Source organism: Typopeltis vanoorti, chromosome 19 (assembly GCF_054136105.1).
Source record: "Typopeltis vanoorti isolate ZY-2024b chromosome 19, IOZ_Tvanoo_1.0, whole genome shotgun sequence".
In the NCBI taxonomy this organism is placed as follows: Eukaryota; Metazoa; Arthropoda; class Arachnida; order Uropygi; family Thelyphonidae; genus Typopeltis; species Typopeltis vanoorti.
Genome location: NC_143567.1, coordinates 44,119,324 through 44,142,274, shown reverse-complemented (window position 1 = coordinate 44,142,274; position 22,951 = coordinate 44,119,324). Strand labels below are relative to the sequence as shown.

General features: G+C 35.9%; 2 protein-coding genes across 3 annotated transcripts in view; one reads left to right on the top strand and one right to left on the bottom strand.

Annotated features, from left to right (window-relative positions):
• The window catches only part of LOC150096051 (PCNA-interacting partner-like), a 274,947-nt gene that overhangs the window by 19,387 nt on the left and 232,609 nt on the right, over positions 1-22,951 (bottom strand). The gene's annotated exons all lie outside the window — the stretch shown is intronic.
• LOC150096052 (Golgi-associated PDZ and coiled-coil motif-containing protein-like) overlaps positions 1-22,951 on the top strand; it is a 171,168-nt gene that overhangs the window by 120,424 nt on the left and 27,793 nt on the right. For both annotated transcript variants that reach the window (XM_090408808.1, XM_090408809.1), the window contains exons 5-6: positions 10,186-10,281; positions 20,693-20,857. In XM_090408808.1, the coding sequence (XP_090264934.1) occupies positions 10,186-10,281; positions 20,693-20,857 (261 nt within the window). The remainder of the gene's footprint in view (positions 1-10,185; positions 10,282-20,692; positions 20,858-22,951) is intronic.

Below are 22,951 nucleotides of genomic sequence, written 5' to 3'. Positions count from 1 at the left end.
GAGATATGTGGACCACAGAGTTTGGTTGATAGAAGGAGAGATAATATGATTGAGGGGTAGTTACAGGATTGACACTGGGGAGTTCTTTAGTTTGGTAGGTCAAAAGAAAGGAGCAAGGACAAGGAACCATCCTTGGAGGTTACGAAAGGAAATAATGAACAAGAGGGTGAGGAGTTGGCTATTTTTGCATAGACGGTGGTTGGACTGTGGAATGCATTCCCTGATAGGGAGCAGAAATGAGTGTAAGGAATGGCATGATTGCCATTCATGCCATTCCTTGAGTCTTATGACTCCATGGATCTCTGGAATAATAATAACAGACAAAAGTAAGCACTCAGCCTCTCAGAGATCAAGATAAATCTATAAAACAAAAGAATATCTGAATTCTTCATGGAACTGTCATCATGATGTCTACTTTGATATTGTTGATATCAAAGTCCTTCTGCAGAAAACAATCTGTTTGTGTCTACAGGAGACATATCCAAAAACCTAGTGAGTCCAATGTAGCATATTTTATATTATTTCTGTTATTCATAAACTCATGTTAGTTTTTAATGTAAGTAACTCATAATACAATATTAAGACAAAGTAAACAGTAAACTGACCTCCAGAAATTAGCATCTCTGAAAGTACAGAAGTACTTATTAGACAATAAGGATATATAATAAAGTATATAGTGGAAACCATTCAAAAGTATAAGGACAGGCGCTTGTCTTACTGCTTTCCTACTTATTAAGATTACAAGAATGCTTTGTGGCTGCTGCTTTATTCCACAAAATAGCCTTTGGATTTATAACAGTCTATGCAGTACTATTAAGGTGTATTTTGCAAAATTCTTAGACAACTATTAGATTTGTTTGTCTGTATGCATAGTGCAGATTCTAGCTGCATAGGCTTAATTAATATATGGTATTTGGACTTTCCAGAAATTGTCAAACCATCTCAGTTTTTGTTTCATTTGGAACAAACCATTTGGGGGAAACAGTGTGTTTTCCTTCAAAAAATGTTTCAAAATTATATATTGTTGATAACTTTGCTCTGCTCTGGTTGGATGGAATTTATTGAAATTTGGGATAAACAAAAATGATATCCATGTTCAGCGATGGTTTTTATTAACAAAGTGATTTGAGCATTTAACAAAGTGAAGGTGATTCTTGTATTGCAAAATTATGAATATAATTTTGCAATACAAGAATTTAATGAAATTTGATATTTAGGATCTCATAAAATTCATTTGGGCCATTTGCACCGAAAAAATTAGCATACAAAGAATTATAAACCTAGGATACATAGTCTAAAATAGATTGGCATATCATTGACCTCTCAGTGAACATACTATAACTTTTTGACACACTTGTTTAATTTTTATGAAAGTACCACTCACTAGAGTTCTTTGAGAAATGTAAATGTATCACAAACTCCTGGGAGGTTCTGACAGTTTCAATCTCTGTTGTATATAAACAATTTGAGTGCTTGTTGTGTATAGCGATCATATGCATAAACTGCTATGTAGATTTTTTGTTAAACCAGTCCTAGAAAAGACTGATGGATGAAATCCCATTTATAATTGATTTTTATTGGCAAAATGAATTTGGAAATGATGATGATCATAATAGCAATTTTTCCCTTATTCTCTATAATTACTATTAATCACTTGCCTGCAAAGGTCAAGGCTGGATAACTGGGAGGAGACCTCCACATGGGTTCTCCACATTCCTCTTGAGGAATGTGGAGTACCGACCAGGGCTTCTGACCTTATGTCCAATCTTCACCTTTTTGTGGTGCACCCTGTTAGGTATCTATCTGGATACTGAACAAACAAGAATGGGCTGGCAATTTGGGATTTAGCCAACCAAATTGTATTCTTATTGGCTTAAACCATAACTCAAAATGATGGTACAACATGATGGAATTGCATTCTGGGTGGGGAATTGTCCAGTTAAACAAGCCCCCCCCCCATTGCTTTCATCAGAGAACTAGGGCAAACAGCAAAATGTCAGCTACTGGAACAAACCTCAACTCGACATCATAAAAAGTATATATATACTTAATCCCTCATCAGAAGGGCTCAATCCCCCACCCAAAGGGACAGGGAGAAGTGGGAAACCCCATATGAATATTATTATTATTTATGACTCATTCTTGTGTCATAAATTCATGTGACTGATTCAACATTCATAATTTGAATGTTGAATCAGTCTTTTACATTCTCTCTGAATGATGCTCATGTTACCCTGAGCAAAATATATAGGAGTTGATATCAAATTCTATTTATATATATTATTGATGCTATACTGAGGGAAATAAACTACATTAAATGAGCAAGGCTAGGTTTTGGAGGTTGTTGTGGATAAGGAGTTGAAGTTTAGAGGATATACCACAAAGGTGGCTAAACCAGCATATCACATTATGTGGCTATTGAAGAACACTGACAAGTAGGGACAAGGAAGTTATTATTCTCCTCATCTAGACCACTGCATGCAAATCTGGTCACCTGGATTTGGAGATGAAGAGGTAGCAGAGAAAATTCAGAGGCATAGAGAGGACTCATAGGTAAGTGACCAAGACTGTGGTAGGTCTGTGGCATGCTCCCTATAAGAAAAGAATTGAAAGTGTGTGGGCTTCAAAAACTATCTGATATGTAAATAAGAAGAGGACATGATAGAAGTATATAAGTTGCTAAAGGGGTTTTATAGGATTGACACTGAGGCCTTTTTTTCAATTTAAGGCAGTAAGGGAAGAAACAAGGAAGTCTTCACTGGAAATTGTATAAGAGTGTGGTCAGCACGGTATGTTAGGATTAGATTTTTTGCTTGGAGAGTGGGGAATCAGTGGACTGTCAGAGGGGTTATGAATGCTTTGTCAGTGAATGAGTTAAAAAAAAAAGTATGATAGGTATTGGTTGAACAATGGTTCAAGTGGATCTTCCATGATGACTGATTCTATCAAGATGCTTGAGAAATAAAAACTCCTTCACCTTTTCTGCAATATTATTTGTATATCTGCATCTTTAGTTCACTTCAGAATTTAAAAACTTTGTATTTTTGATTCATCTTTTCAAGGATTAGGCTTCACTGGTCTTTCCATCTTACAGCTAGTCTCTCTCTCTGGTCTATATACATCCACCTCTTTTGGTAGCGGATATCTTTCCATTCTAAATAGATGTAATTTCCATTTCTCTCTATATTCCTTAATCTTTTCATTTACATTGTAAATATCTAGTTCTTTTCTGATGTCTTCATTTCTTGTATGGTCCAATTTTATGGATCCTTTAATTGTTCTTAAAAATCTCATCTCTGCAGCTTGTATTTTACTTTCATCTTTCTTTTTAACAGTCCATGTTTCTGAACCATATAGTAGAGTGGGAGTGACCATTACTTTATAAAATTTTAGTTGAGTTTCTCATCTTGCTTTTTGTTATGTGTCCTTTTAATTGGTCCACAGATTTTTTGAAATTTCTTTATTTTTTCATCTATATCTTTACCTTTTAGATGTTATTATGCAGCCCAAATAATTAAACTCTGTAATCTATTCTATTTTATTTTCTATAATCATTTTTGATCTTACATGCTCTTGATCTTTAAATGCCATGACTTTTGTTTTCTTTTGTGAAATTTTTAAATTCTATTGTTGGCTTAGTTTGTTTAATTCATTAACTGATTTTTGAAGGTCATCTTCATTGTTTTGTAATATAATCTGATCATTTGCATATAGCATTGTATTAATGACAGTCTTCTGGTTAACTGGATACCTTGTTTTATGTTTTCCATATTTTAATAATCTGATCAATATAAACAAGGGTGCCCTGAAAAGATCTCGGCCTAACAATGAAAAAACAAATTTATAATTTCAAAATTATTTTTATTTTTCAACATAAACTCCCTTAAGACTAATACATTTATTCCAGCAATGCTCTAGCACCATTATCCCGTCCCTCTAATGGTTCTCAGTAAGATCTGCAAAATACCCCTCTACAGCTGCAATCACCTCTTGATTTGAAGAAAAATGCTGACCAGTGAGGAAGAGTTTTAGTTTTGGGAAGAGATAGAAGTCAGAGGGAGCCAAATCTGGGGAATAGGGTGGATGTTCCAACAATTCATAGTGCAGATCCCTTAATTTTCCCATTGCCAAAACACCTTTGTGGGTAAGTGCATTGTCCTGATGAAAGATGATATTTTTCTTCTGCAAACTGGGTCTTTTCTCATGAATTTTTTTGTCTAGTCTGATTAAAAGATCGGAATAATATTCCCCAATTATTGTTTTACCCTTTTCAAGATAATTAATAAACAAAATGCCTTTAGCGTCCCAAAACACCAATGCCATGACCTTTCCTGCTGATGGAACCAACTTTCTTTGCACTGAACAACCAGCTTCTGTCCACTGTTTTGACTGCTGTTTGGATTCTGGTATATAATGTTGAATCCAAGTCTCATCCATAGTAATAAATCGACACACAAAATCAGTTTTATTCTTGTTAAAACGCTCCACGCACTGTTCAGAGATTTTCATGCGAGTGCATTTTTGATCTGCTGTGAGCAAGCATGGCACCCATCTTGCACAAAGTTTTTTCATATGCAATTCTTCATGCAAAATATATCCTACACGTTCTTTTGAAATGCTTATAGTCTCAGCAGTTTCACGCACTTTGACTTGCCAGTCATCCAATACCATACCGTGCACTTGATCAATTATTTCTGGTGTTGTTACCCTTTTTGGACGTCCTTCATGTGGATCATCTTTAAGACTGGTATGACCACTTTTAAACTCAGCAGCCCATCAAAAACGAAGGAGAAAAGTGCCCATAATGTGAGAGTGATATCGTTGTTGAAAGTGAGAATGTAGAAAATAGTGATATTTGCGAGGTAGTTCCAGATAGCTGTGAGAGTGGCATTGAAAGTGAGAATGAAGATGAAAATACAGAACGAATGAATGAATTAACGGATAATAAAAATAATGAGACAGATGCAATGAGTGAGATTGCACGGTTACACGGAGCGATACATAGGGCAAATCAACTGCCGGAGCATTGTCAAAAATGTTTTCCGAGCGTACCAACTAATAAACGGCAAAAGTATGATAAGAAAAATAAGAGTATGATAGTGAGTGTAAACAAAATGAAAGAGTGAGTGTTGTGTGGAGATTCTTTAGTAAGAGGTGTGATAGATGAGAGTTTGACAAAATTGTACCAACCCGGTGCAAACGTTAAGGATGTAAGCGAGTCAATTAGAATACAAAAGCAGAGGGTGAAAGAATTGATAGTAGTAGTAACAGGAATGAATGATTTGAAAGGAGACAAAATAGCTATGAGAGAGGATTTAAAGGAATTATTTGAGGTAGCAAAAGAGAAGAGTGAGAGAGTTAGGATGGCGAGTCTGTTGCCGCGGTATGACAGTGAAGAGTATAGAAGGATGGCCAATATTGCTAATGACTTTATGCACAGATTATGCAGGAGTGGTGTGGAATTTGTGGATGTGTGGAGTGAGTTCGATGAGCAAAAGGATTTATATAAGATGGATGGTTTACATTTGAATGGATTTGGTGTACGGAGACTTGAAAAGGTGTTGTTGAATGAAGTGGAAGTGGATGTGCAGAATCAGGGAAACTAGAGTTATTAAGGCGGGGGGGGGAGTAGATATGCAGACCTTAGGGAGACAGTTGAGTGTATGAATTTGTGTAATATGCCCGAGCGAGTGCGAAGGACAACAAATCAGAATGGGATAGTTAGTATAAGGCATCAAAATAGTGATGGGGCAAATGGGCTTCTGCAATTCATCTATACTAATGCCAGCAGTATTAGGAACAAGAAGGAAGAATTTTTGGCCTTGATTGGCACTTCCAGGCCACAGGTTATTGGCATTAGTGAAACATGGCTGACAGAAGATGATATAGCTAGTGGGATTGCATGTGAGGGGAGAGGAGTGTTATTGATGATAGCTGATGAGCTGCAGCCAAGGAGAATAGAAGTGGAACTGCAGGATAGATAAAAGAGAACATTTGAGGCTATTTGGTGTGAGATTGAGACTAGCAGAACAAAATATACAGTTGGGTGCTGCTATAGACAAGGTGATGGAATAGATGGTGGAGATAGTATGCATAAGTAAATAGAAGGAATGAGGGTAATTATTATGGGAGATTTCAACTATGGTAACATTGATTGGAAGGAGGAGAGGACACATGGGAGGAAGGAATTGGATTTTATGCGGTTATTAAGGGATAACTATCTGCGACAGCATGTAATGGAAAATACTAAGGGTCAGAGAGTGCTTGACCTAGTAATTGCATCTGAGAATTTGGCTGTAATGAATATGACCACGTTGCCACCTATTGGTGAGAGTAATCATAGGGTCTTAACTTGGGAGGTGGCTAAAGGTGTAGAATTTTCAATTAAGACAGGGTACATGTGGAATTATCGGGCTGGTAAGTATCACAAGCTTAGGAGTTTGATTGGTTCAGTGCAATGTCAAGAGCTGGATGTTGATAGTGCATGAGAGGCGGTCAAGAAGTGTTTGCAGGAGGCAATGACTGACTGTATACCTAGAGTCTGAATAATAAATCAAGTAGGGGTCAAATGGATGAATAACACCATTAAGCTTGAGCTGCAAAAAAAGAAACAACTATGGAGGGAATTTAAGGAGAAAAGTGACCGGCAGGCACATGAGCGGTATAAAGCGCAGGCCAGAAGAGTAACGAGTGTAGTAAGAAAAGCAAAGGCGGATTATGAAAGAACATTAGACATGCAGGCTAAAGAGAATCCCAAACAGTTTTTTCAATATGTTGCAAGTAAAAGAAAAAATGTATATGGCAGAATGATTTTAAAGAATGCCGATGGTAGGGAGGTAACTGAATCAGTTGATATAGTGGAATTACTGAGCGAGCACTTTGCAAGAGTATATCATCCAGGTGGTGGCATTGTAGGAATGAATGAACCAATAGCTTATACGGGAATTGTGGTGAATGAAGTGGAGGTGAATAGGGAATGTGGGATTGGATGGTATACCAGCTCGTGTCGTACGTGAAGTAGCTAAAGAATTGCCAGTGCTCTTGACCATTTTGTTTAATTTGAGTGTCAGTTCTGGGTTAGTCCCAAGGGGGTGGAAAGAGGGGAAAATAGTTCCACTGCATAAAGGAGGTTCAAAGACTGCTGTTGTAAATTACCGACCAATCATCATATCAGAAATCGTTGTCAAGGTCTTGGAGAAAATAGTCAAGAGGAAAATACAGGATTGGATAGATGAAAATGGGATACTGTATGGGGGACAGCATGGTTTTGTGAAGGTTAGATCATGCCTCAGTAACTTGCTCACGTTTTATAACACAGTGACGGCTGAACTGGATGAGGGTAATGGGTTTACAGTGATTCTAATTTACCTTGCTAAAGTCTTTGATAGGATACCACATGGAATTCTAATCAGTAAACTGCAGCATATGAGAATGGATATAGGGTTGGTGAAATGGATAGGAAGGTGGTTGATGGAGAGATATCAGAGAGTGGTTTATCCAGGCGTAGAGTCCAAAAGACGTCCTGTGACTAGTGGTGTGCCACAGGGTTCTGTTCTTGGACCACTACTGTTTAATTTATTCATTAATGATATAGGAAAGGATCTGAGAGGAACTGTGCATCTGTTTGCAGATGATGCAAAGTTAGGTAGCACAATGGTGAGGGCACAGGATGTCAAAATTTTGCAGGATGATTTGGATAGTTTGGATGACTGGGCTAAGGAGAATGGATATCAATTTAATGTGGAAAAATGTAAGGTTATGCATTTTGGGGTGAAAGGATTAGCAGCAGTATATCACATTGGTGGAACCGTACTCCAGGAGATTGACAAGGCCAGGGATTTGGAAGTGTTGATATGGAGTTGAAGTTCAGGGGGCACATCGCAAAAATGGCTAAATCAGCTCATCAAATCACTTGGCTGCTGAAAAATACTTTAACAAGCAGAGACAAACAGGTTCTTGTTCCTCTGTATCGAGCCTTGATAAGATCCCATCTAGACTACTGTGCCCAGATATGGGCCAGGTTTCTTCTTGATGGGGAGGAGATGAAGAGGATCCAGAGACGAGTGATCAAGGTGATAATAGGTCTATGGAATGAACCTTATGAGAACAGGTTGAAGATTTGTGGGTTGCAGAAATTGGTTGATAGGCGAAAAAGGGGTGATATGTTGAGACATTCATATTACTAAGGGTTTCTATAAGATTAATTCAGAAGATATTTTTGAGAAGATTTATTTCCATGTATGGCCTCTTGTCCTCCCACCACCAGTCGGAGGACTAGGGGCCATACATGGAAGCTGGGCAAGAGTGTGGTTAGCAAGGGTGTTAGAGCTAGGTTTTTACTTGGAGAGTGGTGAATGAGTGGAATAAGCTGCCAAAGTCTTGTTGGTGCCATGACTGTGAATGAGTTCAAGGCGAGGTATGATAGATACTGTGTGAATATTGAATAGTTGTTCTTGACATGATGTTAGGGCCTCCCTCGATGAGTGTATCGACTCCTTGGAGTTGCCCGTAATAATAAACTTTTATGAACTTCGAGTGAATTTCTTTGGGCATTAAACCTTCTTTTACAAAGAATTTTATAACTGCACGATACTCAATTTTATCCATTTCAAGGGATACAGACAACACTTTTGCTTCAGACAGCTGTATAGAACAAACTACTTGATAGAATGACTTGCAGTTTTACATGGATGTTTATGACAGATGTGCTAACTTAGAAAAAAAAATCTTGTCGGTAATGTTTGCCATCTCAGTTCTCGACCACGAGGCCGAGAACTTTTAGAATTGAGTTTATAGTTATAGAATTGAAGAGAGTTGGAGATAAGCTACATCCCTGTCTGACACCTTGATTTATTTCAATTTCTTCTGTTAATTTATTACCTAACTGTAACTGTATTTTTGTATCTTTATATAAACTTTGTATAGCTTGTACCAAATGTATTGGATACCCCTTTTTTTTTTTCCATTGTATTCCATAGTTTTTTTTCTGTGTATTTTATCAAAAGCTTTCTTGTAAATTTATAGCCATATGAGTCTCTAAATTAAATTCTTGTCTTTTTTTTTTTTAAATAATTTGTTTTAGCACATAAATATTGTCTGTACATGATCTTACATGTCTGAAACCATTTTGTTCTTCTGAGAGTAGATTGTTTGCAGTATTTCTAATTCAGGATTTTACTGTAAATTTTGTATCCTGTATTTAATAAACTTATTCCTCTGTAATTTCCATGATAATCTCTGTTTCCTTTCTTAAATATAACCTTAGCTTTTAACCAATCTGATGGAACCTCACATTCCTCCAACAGTTATTTATTAAATTTAAGAATCTGTGATGTAAATATTTTCCACCATATTTCCAAAGCTTTTTATTTATGCTGTCTAATCTGGTTGATTTTCTGTTGTTTTTTTTTTTTGTTTGTTTTTGTTTGATACCTTTATTACTTCTTTTAGTTCTTCTGATTTTATTGGTTATAATGTTACTAAAAGCTAGTTCATGTCCTGAGTAAAAATCTATCAAGTCTTTTTCTTCTCACTTTAATTTACAGCTGGTTGCATTTGTGATGCTTTAATATAACGGTCAGTTTCATTTTTTTTTTTTTTTTTTCCAGTTTCTTGGTAAGTTAACTATTCTTTTATGAATCAATTTCATGAATATGTTGATTCAATTTTTATCCATTCATTTATTGGTTTTTAACTGGCATTCTTTTTTTTTTATTATTATTCTGTCAAATTGTAACTAGTTTTTCATGTTTTCATTTCACATGGTGTATTTATCTGCTGTACTTTTGATGAAATTTAGCAAGTAACTGCCATTATTATTACATCTGCCTTTCTTCCCAAATTTGATAATCCTGTTACCAAATTTCTGGTAACCCTGAGGTACCCAAGTTGGATTTGATCATACTTCATGCTTATCTGATGATCAAATCCCTTTCCTATCTCCTTTTAGATTTATTTTTCCTCAACTTATTCTCAACAACCTGCCATGGCTAAGGGGCTCTATTCCATCCTCCCTCATTCTATTTTCTGTTAATAACTTCAGTTTAATATAAACCAAAATAATAATTTTGTTTATATTAAATTAAACATAGCGAGAATTGACTCTATAATTCTCATATTTAACATATAATTTATACTTTTATACAGAATAAGGTGCCATTCCTTTAAATATGTGATATTTTTCAGGACTTGCAGATACTTAAAAGAAGGCAAGGAATAGGGGATATCCGTACAGTTCATTTAGAAAAAGGAGAAAATGAAGGCTTGGGTGTTTCTATTACAGTTAGTAAAAGTATTGATTTTAATAATATATTTTAAAGATATATGTGTATATTTTAGGTAAAGGAGAAAATGAAGGCTTGGGTGTGTCTATTACAGTTAGTAAAAATATTGATTTTAATAGTATATTTTATAGTGTGCTTATCAAATAAATGTGTGTTAAAATTTTGACGAATTCTTTAAGTTACTCAAATATAAAGATATTTCAGATATAAACTGTAAATTAGATTTTTTTTTAAAAAAAATAACATTCTTGAATCTCATTAATTCTTTGATCCAATGTGACAGCTTTTGATCCTTTCTTTCAAATTTATTTAGCTCAGTTGAATTAGAAGCTGACTAATTTTCATGTGCTCAGTTTTCTTTTAAGTGCATTGCTTACTTATTTAACTCAGCTGTAATCTAGTGACCTATATTTTTATATCGGAAACACACACACACATACATATATATATGGCCAAAACCGTTAATGTAGCAATTTAATAGGTTAAGAAAAAGAAGGAATCATATGTCTTTCTTAAATAGCTGCAGGCTTCTCTTGGAGAAAACATTGAATATAGTTGTTCCAAAGAACAGAGGTAGATGAAATGCAGGAGGATGAGAAATGGTTCAGTAAGTGTCAAGCAGAACCATCATAATCATCAAATTCCTGATATATACCCTCAAGGGGCATACAGGATATGATAGCACTACATGAAAAATTTACATCATTACTAACTTCCTCTCTACAATTTTCCTCCAAATCAGTCAGTTACCTGTCAAGACTCCAATATTATCAGATCTTATATTTCTGTCTTCTAAGGCACTTTTAATTCTATCAATCCACCTATATCTTGGTCTTCCTCTGAGTCTTTTTCCTGCCAACCAGGCAGAAAACACTTGTTTTGCTAATCTTTCATCTCCCATTCTGTTTAAGTGACCATACCATCTAAGATTAAGTAGCTCTGCTAACCCATTCCTGGATGCTGACAATGTCAAGTTCTTTCCTAATACCTTGTTTTCAATATGATATTGTCATTGATGCCATCTGTTCATGCTCCTAATCTTTCTCAGGACTCTCATATCTGCAATCTCTAGTCTTTGGTCAAGTGTTTTACTTCTGACCCAGCTTTCAAATCCATAAGTTAAAATTGGTTTGAATTTAGTGTTTTGGCTAATTTCTCTCTTAATCCATATAAACTTATTCAGTAGACTTCCAACCATACCAGCCTTGTTGATTCTGTTGTCTATTTCCATATTCAATTTACCATCTTCACTAAAAATTGTGCCTAAGTAGCTGAAATGTTTTACTTGTTCTATAGGTTCTCCATTCACAATGCAGTTGATATTTTTAATGTTTCTGCCTATTTTCATTGTCTTTGTCTTTTTAATGCTGACCTTCATACCATATCTATTACAACAGTTATTCAGTTTAGTCGGGGAATTTTGCAGACTTGTAGTGGATTTATTTAGAAGTATAACATCATCTGCATAAAGCAAAGAGCTGAGATTAACATCTCCAATTTTGATATCAGGGTTAATACTACTTTCCTTCATAACGTGATCCATATAGATAAATGAATAACAGAGGGGATAATGTACATCCTTGTCTCGCACCAGATTTAACATTAAACCATCTTCCTGTACTTCCTTCAATTCTAACTGCTGCCTTACAACTCAAATAAAGACTGAGTATTGCTTGATATAATGCCCCATTAACACCATATAACTAGTGTTTTGAATAGCTTCTCTCTTGGCACCTTATCATATGCCTTTTCCAGATCTACAAAACTTTTATACAGATCTTTGTTATATTCCCATGATTTCTCAACTATCTGTCATAAAGTGAAAATCTGATCCTGATAGCCTCTGTTTGGCCTGAATCCAGCTTGTTCTTCACCAAGCTTCTCTTCCACAATTCTTCTCAACCGTTTCTCAAGTATACTTGCATAAAATCTTACCAGGAACACTCAATTACAGAGGTATTTCTCACATTCAGTTTTATTTCCCTTTTTATATATGGGTACTATGAGAGCTCTACTCCAATCATCTGGAATTCGTTCCTCTGTCCAGGCCTTCTACAGTGCAGCCACTGTAAGACTTTTTTACCTCCATACTTGAGCATTTCTGGTCGAATATCATCTACTCCTGCTGCCTTTCCATGTTTCAGGCTTTTGATGGCTTTTTTTACTTCAAGTATGGATATGTATTCCTGACTGCATACCTGGTCAGTATTTTTTACCACTGTGCTGTCATTACTGCTTGTTTCATTTAGCAATTTTTCAAAGTAATTACTCCATACTTCAAGAATATCTTTTTCTCCTGTTTTAATGTCACCTTTATCATCTCTAATTCCTTTTACAGCACTCTTTCTTCATTTCTCAGCTCTTTCAACAGCCTCCAGAATATTTTGCCACCTTCTTGATTCCTCAACACATGCCCCAATCATCTTGATTTCCTTTCATGTATCTGTTGCAACATGGGTTTCTGGTTTGTTCTCTGCCATAGTTCTTTGTTTGATATTAGTTTTGGCCAATATATTCCCAGTATCATTCTCACTTTTTTAGGAAGACCTGGGCACTGTTAACTATCTTTTTGTTTAACATCCAAGATTAGTATTGCCTTTACATTTGAATTAAATATTCTCATTTTAGTTTTTATAGACAAATTCTTGTTTTTCCAAATATTTCTTTGGTTGAAAGTTGAATAAGCCAACTTTTCCTTCTGTTTATATCTTCAGTAGTTCCTCCTCTTATTGATACTATTGAATCAAGGTATATGAATTGTTCTACTTCTTTAAGCGGTATTTCTTCTATAAGTGTTGTTTTTTGTTTTATATGTTGGTGCTTCTGTGAAAGTAAGCAGATATCATCTGCAAAATCTAGATTGTGGAGTTGGTTTTGAAGTAACTCTTGTAATCCTGTATTTTCATGAGATGCTTTACTCTTCACCCAGTCTACGACAATTAAAAACACAGTAGGGGAGAGTATATAGTACCTTGCCTTACTCCTGTCTTTGTTTTAAATGGTTCTGAGAGGGTATTTCCATGTATTACTTTAATTTCAAAATCTTCATACATTTTTTTAATTATTCTTATTATTTTTTCTGGGAGTCCATAATTTCTAAGTAATTTCCATATGGAAGATCTGTTTATACTGTCAAAAGCTTGTTCAAAATCGATAAAATTTAAATATAAGCTTGCCTGCCATTCCAATGATTGTTCTATGATAATTCGTAAAGTAGCAATGCGGTCGGTGCATGATCTATTGGCTCTAAATCCTGCCTGTTCTGGTCTTAGTTGTTTTTCTATTTCTATTTTGATTCTTTATGGTATTATCCTTGCTAGTATTTTACTTATAACACTCAGTAATGTTATACCTCTCCAATTTTTGCATTCAGATAGCTTCCCTTTTTTGGGTAATTTAACCAGTAATCCAGTATTCCATTCCTTAGGCCACTTTTCTTTCTGCCATATCTCATTTAGTAAGGGATATAATATGTCTGCTATAAGTTTTGGATTTGCTTTTAGTATATCGCCTGGTATGTTGTCTGCTCCCGGTGCTTTACTTGTTTTGATCTGAGTTATTGCTTTTGTAATTTCTGTTTTTGTTATTTCGTTCAAATTTATATCTAATGATGCATTTTGTTCATTTAATTCTAGGCTCTGGTCACCATCAGTCATTTCTTGAAATTTCTCTGAGAAGAATTCCACCCATCTATTTATCTGTTCTTTTTCATTTAATAATAGTTTTTCTTCTTTATTGTATATAGGAACTATCCATTTGTTTCTTTTTCCACTTAATTTCCTTGTAATATCATACAACTTTCTAGTATCATTTTTGCACTTCTTTTTATTTCTTTGTTAATTGCTCTATATCTTTCTGCTTGTTCTTCAACATTTTTGCCAATCTGTAACAGTTTCTCTTTTATTCTATCTCTCTCCTCTATTTTTAATTTGGTGTTTTCTGATATCCATTCCTTGTCTGTATTAGTTCGAAATCCCAATGTCTTTTCTGATGTGTTTATTAGTATGTCTTTAATCTTGGTCCATTTTCCCTCTATGTTATCTCCTTCTCTTTTTTCGAGGTTATCCCATTTATCCTGTAGAGTTGTTATAAATTTATTTCTAATCTCTTTGTTTTTGAGTTTTTCAATTCTAAACCTCTTCCTATTGTGCACTGTTTATTTTTAAATATTTTTACTTTTATGGTAGCTGTTAGGAGAAAGTGATCTGAATATGCCTCAGCTCCTCTTTTAACTCTGACATCCAGGAGTGATTTCCTCCAATTCCTTGAATATAAGTACATGGTCTATTTGGTTCTTTGTCTTTTTATCTGGTGCTATCCATGTTCACTTGTGTATTTTTTTATGTTGGAAGAGACTCCCTCCTATTACAAGCTGATTAAACATACAAAAGTCTATAAGTACTTCTCCATTTTCATTTATTTCTCCTTCTGCATACTTTCCCATAACAGTTTCTTTATTAGTATTATCATTTCCAACCTTAGCATTAAAGTCTCCAATTATAAGTTGCATATCTTTTTTATTTGTTGTTTCTATACTTCTCTGCGGCATGTTATAAAAATTATCCTTTTCTTCCTGGATCGCATCATTTGTTGGCATATATAGCAGTTATTGTGATGTTCTGCTTGCCGGCTTTAAATCTAGTGTTTAGTATTCTTTTGGATGTTGGGTTCCACTCCATTAGTGCAACTCCCTTCGTGTGGTCATTCGTATTTTGGTTCCCAGAGTAGATTAAGTAGTGACCAGAGTTTAATTTGATTTTTCCAGTTCCTATCTCGTTTCACTTAATCCCATTATTTCTAGTCTGTATTTTTCTAGAACTCTCAAGACTTGGTATGTCTTCCCAGCTTCGAACATGGTTCTAACATTCCAATATCCCAGTCTAAGCTTGCCTGTCACTTTCTTCTGCACCTCTGCTTCCCCAGAAGGGCTTTCACAGAGGTACCTCGTGTTCATGTTCTATTTTCTTCATCCGGTATCACATTTTGGAAGGTTTCAGTTTGCATAGCAAAAATTTTTTTCCGAGACTGGGTTGCTAGCCCTGCGCTCAACCCTCCCTATTTATCCGGGCTTGGGACCGGCATGTCAAGTTTTCACTAAGCATGGCTGGGTTATGTCACATCTAAGCCAGTTTTATTATTTGGAAACAAAACATGGATTATTAAAAAGAAAGATGAATGATGAATCCAAACTGCAGAAATGAAATTCCTAGGAAAGACAACTGGCTGTACTCTGTGTATTACCATAGAACAAAGAAAGAAATCCTACATTTCTCTAAATATAAAACCAAAAATTATTGCATTAATGCTTAAGGGTCAAAGCTGGATAACTGGGAGGAGACCCACTTGTAGCCTTTTAAGGAATGTGGAGAACCAACCAGCACTCTCAAACCCCTGATTCCCCCCCTCTGTGACATGTTGTTTCAGGTGATTATTCTTTAGCTACTATATAAATTCCACTTTCATCTTGCCATGCCCACATTCCTCCCTGTGTTATCATATTTGAAGTTTCCCATATTAATTGCTCAGCCTGCACACATTGTGCTAATCTCTGATACATGGCATCAACACCTTCCTGTGGACCCTGGTCTACAGCATCAACCACCAATATATTTCTTGCGTCTATTTTGCACCAGATAGCCTCAAATGTTCTCCAACAGACGTAAAATTTTCTCTTAACTTCTAATTTTGTTGGTTGTAATTTTTCAGTTATTATCAGCAATACCCCACCTATCTTATTTCCTTCTATCTTACCTGAAAATACTGTGCCCTTTACATATATCATTTTTACCGACTAGGTTCCCTCTGTGTCAGCAGTATCTTTGCAAGTCTGTCACCTCTCACTACATACAATGAATCACAACCCAAAAAAATGGGTTTTGATTGGCCTAAACAGCAATATAAGCAGTGTGCGCCACCACCTACAGTCATCTAAACTAGAATTACTATTCTTATTAGAACCCCAATTGGCAGACTCAACAACCACTGTCCACCCCCATCTGCCCAAACTACACATTAAACAGTTCTTCCCACCATAAGGATAGCACTTGTGTATTCATCATGACTGGCATACTATGCCAGAGATTTCAAAGCCTTGAATCCCCTCTGTTTGATCTGCTTTGGCTCAAAATTTCTCTACCAAACTAACCTACCCTTTTTTTCTCCTCTTGTTAACTCAGATCACAACCTCATACAAGTCTCTTTTGCCACAGAACAACCTTCACCCACTAGTTCTTAGTCTTGTGTCCTTTGGCACTACAAGAGCACCAAATGGGACAACCTCCATGACTTCTGTTCTTCCTGCCCATGGTCTGAATACTGCTTCAGTTCTTCTGATCCAAACATCTGCTCACACTGAATAACAGAAATCATCCTCCAGCAATGAACACCTTCATCCCTTATTTTCACTCTACATTCACAGCCAATATTCAAGCTTTGGGTATCAAAAATGTATGCCAATACAATAAAAGAAAAAACTCTATATACCACAAGTGGCTTGAGGTCAAAACTCCCGCTACTCATTCTGCCTATGCTGTGGCTTGCAACATCTGTAAAAGAATCATCACCAAATCCAAATCAGACTTTGAAAAGACCAAATGCTGCAAACTCACTTCCTGCCCAAATGACAGTCACTCCTTCTTGTCTCTTGCCAAGGGCACTGGGCACAATTTCTGGCCACCCAGGTTTTCACCACTCTCACATCTGGATGGTACTATAGTTACCTCACCTAAAGACATGGCAGACTTACCATCACTCTTCTCTTCCAATGTCTGCATTGATGGATGTGGGCCAAGTTCCTTCCACTTCACCAAGAACTGCTCTCTCAATAACACCCATAGTCTTCCACCAGAAGGAAATCCAAAGAATCCTTAATAACCTGAACACAAACAAGGCATCTGGTTCTGATGATATTGTACCTATTTTGTTAAAAACTTGTGCCCCAGAACTAACATGTATTCTGTATTGCCTCTTCAATCTGCCCTATTCACATGGAAATCTGAAGAATCCTTAATAACCTGAACACAAACAAGTCATCTGGTCTTTATGGTATCACATCTAATGTGTTGAACACCTGTACCCCAAAACTGGCACCTATTCTGTATTGTCTCAATTTTTCCTTTTCCATGGGCAACTATCCTATGACATTGAAACAGATCCACATCTAGCCCACCCCAAAGAAAAGTGTAGAAGTTAACCAGCAGACTACCATCCAATTGTTCTTACTTCTGTTCTCTCTAAAATTATGGAGATGGTCATCAGCAACCAACTGTTGAACCACCTAGAAACATACCAACTAATGACCAGTAGTACAGATTCTGCCACTCACAATCTACAGATGATCTTTTAGCTATCACCACTCACCTCTGGATTGAAACCGTGGAAAAATTTAGAGGAACTCACATGGTTGCCCTGAAAATTTCAAAATTGATTGGGTTTGCATAACGGCCTATTTAGTAAATTGCCATCGTGTGGTATACCTTCCACAGTCTGCAACTGGATTGCCAACTTTCTGTTGGTTTTTCACTACATGCCATGGTGGACAGTTTCTGCTCCTTAGATTTCCCTACCAACTCAGGGGTATCCCATGGTTCCATTGTTTCACCTACTCTCTTCCTCTTGTATATAAATGACCTGCTAACACAGACTCCCAATCCTATCCATATTTTTGTCGATGGCAGTACACTCCATTCCTCCTTTTCATTTGACGAACCTTGTAGTGCTCAAGTATTAGAATCCTCAAGATCCACCACAAGCATTGATCTGAACTCTGATTTCCTAGCTATATCCCACTGGGGCAAGGACAACCTTGTAGACTTCAATGCCACAAAAACTCAGTCCTATCTTGATCTCTCACAATTAAGAGTTCACATCTCTTACCTTCAGCAATACCCAGATATCCAAACATGATCAGATTTCCCTTCTTGGACTGAACCTATAACCTTTGATTTTTCCTGGCACAAACACATTTCAACTATAGCTTCTGATTTGGTGTACTTTTTTCTCACAAGGCACTATTTTTCACATTCACAGCTTTTACCTCTATACAAATTCCAAATCTGTCCAAATTTAGATATTGCTCCCATATTTGGGGTGATGCACCAAAATCTTTTCTAAGATTGCTCAATTCTATCCAGAAGAGGACAGTCCAGCTTATTATTGATCCCTGTCCCACATATCCACTTCAGTCCCTCTCTTACAGGTATTCAATTTCTGCCTTGTGCCTCTTCATATACTTTCTGGACAGTGTTCTGCTGAATTGACCACTGTTATTCCTCCACTTTCCTCCAAAATCATTAGAGCAGCCACTACTAACAACACCCTTTTACAGTCCATCTTGAAACTCACTGAACCAACTTCACTGCCCCCCCCCTTTTTTATTCCATCTACTTCTGTTCTTTGGAACAGCCTTTCCCCAGAGAATACAACCTTCAGCAGTTCAAACAAAATATGAACAGATTCCTCCTTTCTTCTTATCATCTTGCCCACACACAACACTAATCTGCTGTAGGTCTTGTGATGCTTGTGTGCAGATCAGATATAGATTTACACATGACTTAAAAAAAAAATTCAGTCAATTTTTTTTTAAGTCATGTTTTGGCTTAAAATTTTGGCAGATGTGATTTGGCCAATGCAAAAAAACTTTTCTCCCTTATTTCTGATAATTCTGGCATTCATGTACATGTATTTCTACATCCCACAGTTACTCTTGTGTAATGTCATTACCATCTTAGCAAATATTAAATATTATGTGATTGGGTTTGCACAGGGGCCTACTTAGCAAATTGCCATCGTGTGGTATGTCCTCCACAGTCTTAAAATTATGGAGATGGTCATTAACAACCAACTATTGAACCACCTAGAAACATACCAACTAATCAGTGACTAACAGTACAGATTCTGCCACTCGCAATCTACAGATGATCTTTTAGCTATCACCACTCACCTCTGGATTGAAACCATGGAAAAATTTAGAGAAACTCACATGGTTGCCCTGAAAATTTCAAAATTATGTGATTGGATTTGCTCAGGGGCCTACTTAACAAATTGCCATTGTATGGTATGCCATCCACAGTCTGCACTAACATCCTTGATCTTTGCACCTGGTAAACATGCTTTCATCACTTTCTTGTTAAGTACACCTCTTATCATCAAATCCTCATACAATACTTTCTCTTTGCTCTCAGTTTCTTGCACTTTTATACTTTTTCTTTCATTCTCCCTCATGCTGTACCAGGTGACAATCATTTCTCCAGTCACTCTAGCACTCTATGTTCTGTGAAAGATGCTACATAAAGCATGCTATTTCACTCCTTATTTCAGCTATTTCTTTCATGCTCTCATTCATATTTTGCACAATATTTTTCACTCTTTTCACATTTTCCAGAACACTTTTACTGTCTTTCCTTACTTTATTGATATTAGTCACTTTATTCTCCTACTTTACACGACTGATATTTCTTCCACTTGCACATGAAACATTTATGACGTTTCATGTGCAAGTGGAACATCATTAAAACACTCTCTCACTTTCATACCATAAACCATTCACTCTTTGTAATCAACACATAGAACATACACTACATTGTATAAAATCTCTCATGCTAAACTCATTGAACAAGAAAGCTTGGCCACCATTTTCCATGTACATATTGGCGGCATGAAAAATTCTTCTACACAGTATCTTGTAGTAAATTTCTCTCTCTCTCTCTCTCACACACACACACACACACACACACACACACACACACACACACACTGAAATTTACAGTCTAAAGTAAGTAAAATATTACCAAAGTAATTACTAAAGGTACTAACATTCTCTAAAATAAAGGAGTTAACTGTAAGCCATATGCAGTCCCACTTGTAATATGTGTTATGCCAGCCGCACCGTGTTCCTTAGTTAATAACCATGTTGCATGGTTATTCCATGTCAGAGAGCATCAGACTTAACATCAACATATTTTTATCTGTTTTAGCTAAAAACTTCTCTGTCTTGTTCTCTTGGCTTTGTTTGCTATTTCCTTTTCCCCTCCTAATGCTACCAATCTGGACTTTTTGGTTTTCCTTCTTTGAATTTTGATTTTCTCAGTCTGGCTTCCCTAATAACAAATGCATCTTCCCTGAAGAATATCTGCAACTCCAGTTAAATGTTTAAAAAAAAAAAAATTGTAATTGCACTGATCATCTAGAGATGAAGATGCATTTCCTATCATCAATGTATCTGAATTTGAATTGGTCCTTCTCAGGCTTTCAGCCACGTACACATAGTACTCTTTTTTTTTTAAGTAGCATTAATCATAAAATTGTACACAGTGTTAAATTATTGATGCTAATCTTAAAAAATTAGATTATTTAATCATTGAATCTTGTTATGATTTGGTGTGATTATTTTCTCTGTTTTCTTAATCTAGGGTGGGAAAGAACATGGAGTCCCAATCCTTATTTCAGAAATTCATCAAGGTTTGCCTGCATGGAGAGGTGGTGAACTATATGTGGGAGATGCAATTTTAGCTGTAAATGGAATAGATTTGAGAGATGTAAAGCATTCAGAAGCTGTGAAAATTCTCTCTAGTCAGGTGAAAGAATTTTTAAAAGATATTACTTCCATTACATATTTTTTCATTGTAAGTTTACATAGAACTGCATTCTGCATAAAGTGCTACAGTGTAAAATCTCATATGATAAGTAATTCTATAACTTATCGTGCTCAGTTTTACAAGGGTCTCAAGTCAGGAAAATACATACAATGTAATATAAAAAATTTATATAAAGCGTATATGTGATAATAGTTTATGATATGTAATATATGTAAAGTTTTGATATTGCTTGTAAACCATTATGCTCAGCACAAAAAGAAAACTTTCTTTATTAAATAATGAGTCAGAAAAAATGTTGTCTGGATTAATGAAGAATAAAGGGAAAAGTCGCAGAGACTTGTGAATGTCAGAAAGCACCGAGAACAAAGACTTCAGGAAAGGAACGCAAAAGTGACATCGATATGCCTGAGGATGAGCGTGTAGCATGCAAAAGTGAAAGACAAAGGAAATTGAAAGATATTTAAGTGACCTCATGAGTAGGAAAGAGGTTCTCAGATTCTCAGCGCTTCTCTTCCCTACGACCACCAGGAACCAAAAGAGAGGCCTCACCGATGTATTGATAGTTCCAGAACTCTTCCAGCATTATCTCAATTGAAAACCTACAGTTGACCGAGGAAAGGAAAAGGGAACGTTACTCACAGTCCTCATCGAACCACCACAAAGAAACACTACAAACAAGATCGAAGAACAGGACATTCTAACGGAACTTTCACTGAGTACAAAAAACTTTGTGAAAGAAGATCTATAAGTAACTGTGATAAGTTAGTACTCTTGTGTCATGGAATAAGTAACTGTGAATATATGTAATGAGCTATTATTTTAGTAGTGTAGAATATGTCAGAAGGTTTGTCTCAATCTGTCTGAGAGCATCCTTCGAGTTACATTAGTGCAAATTTTTAAGTCCTATAGAAACTTAGAATCGAAGTTTCGAAAAAGCTAGGAAAGTGTATCTATATCTATTTGATTTTTAGACCATATATGCATTTCTCGGTTATAATAAATAACTTGTAAACAACATGCTGGTCTGATATCTGTCAATGCACTATCTCCAAAAAAACTGCAAGCCTGTGTACCAATAGTAAATTGTCATGACTGACCTAATGTTGCAAATAAGATAAAATGAAGAACTCTGGTTAAGGTTTCGAGTACCTGCATTGTCATTAATGTACATTCCAAACCCTCACTCTTGAAAGTGCAGTCTGGCTGGCGCAGTCAAAAAAAAAATTTTTTTTTCCTTAGGCTAATGTGAGAGATTGGGTAGATCATTAGCACATAACTGGAAGTGATTGGAAATAAAGCCGACCATATGTGCAATAAAGATTAAGGAAAGGCAGGAAGTAGAAGGGGATTGTTAATATAGTGCAAGTGAGTAAAAATATTGATATAAGTTGATATAACTAATTATTATTATTACTATTATTTTTATGGTACACCCATACATTAATACCATATATGGTACTAATGAGCAGAAAGTTAAAATGAAAGAAATACTGCTTTTGAAAGTTGTGCAAAAATGGTATTTCTTTCTAGGAAATACATAAGCAGGAAGATTGTTCTAAATGAACAGCAGAAGGAATGAATGAAGAAGAAGAAAAATTTCTTCTGGGAGTTAAGAGTCAAACTGTGAATGAGTATATCTAGCCACTACTTTAACAGATTTAGAGGAGAGCAGGGGAATTATCAGTGCCAAGTGGCTATTGAAATATTTGTAGAAAATGTAAGTAGCAAATACTCAGCTATGGGAAAGAGTGGTGTGTATTCATGAGAAATGGTCATTAATTAACCTATTTGCTCTCTTTTGTACTGATTTGGGGCACTACCCCAAATATGAAAACGGGTCTATTTTTTCATGCATGCATAGAAGGTAGTTGATATAAAACGAAAGTTACAGAACCTCAGTATTAGTTGGAGAATAAATCCATCTATCATCACATGTAACGTGCATCCTGACAGAAAGCTAGCAATCTAGTTGTAAGATAAATTATAAGTTGTAAGTCAGAAGATAAATTATATAATGGGAGTTTGCCTTTATGCCAAATATAATCATATTCCCTAGAGATATTGAGCAACCAC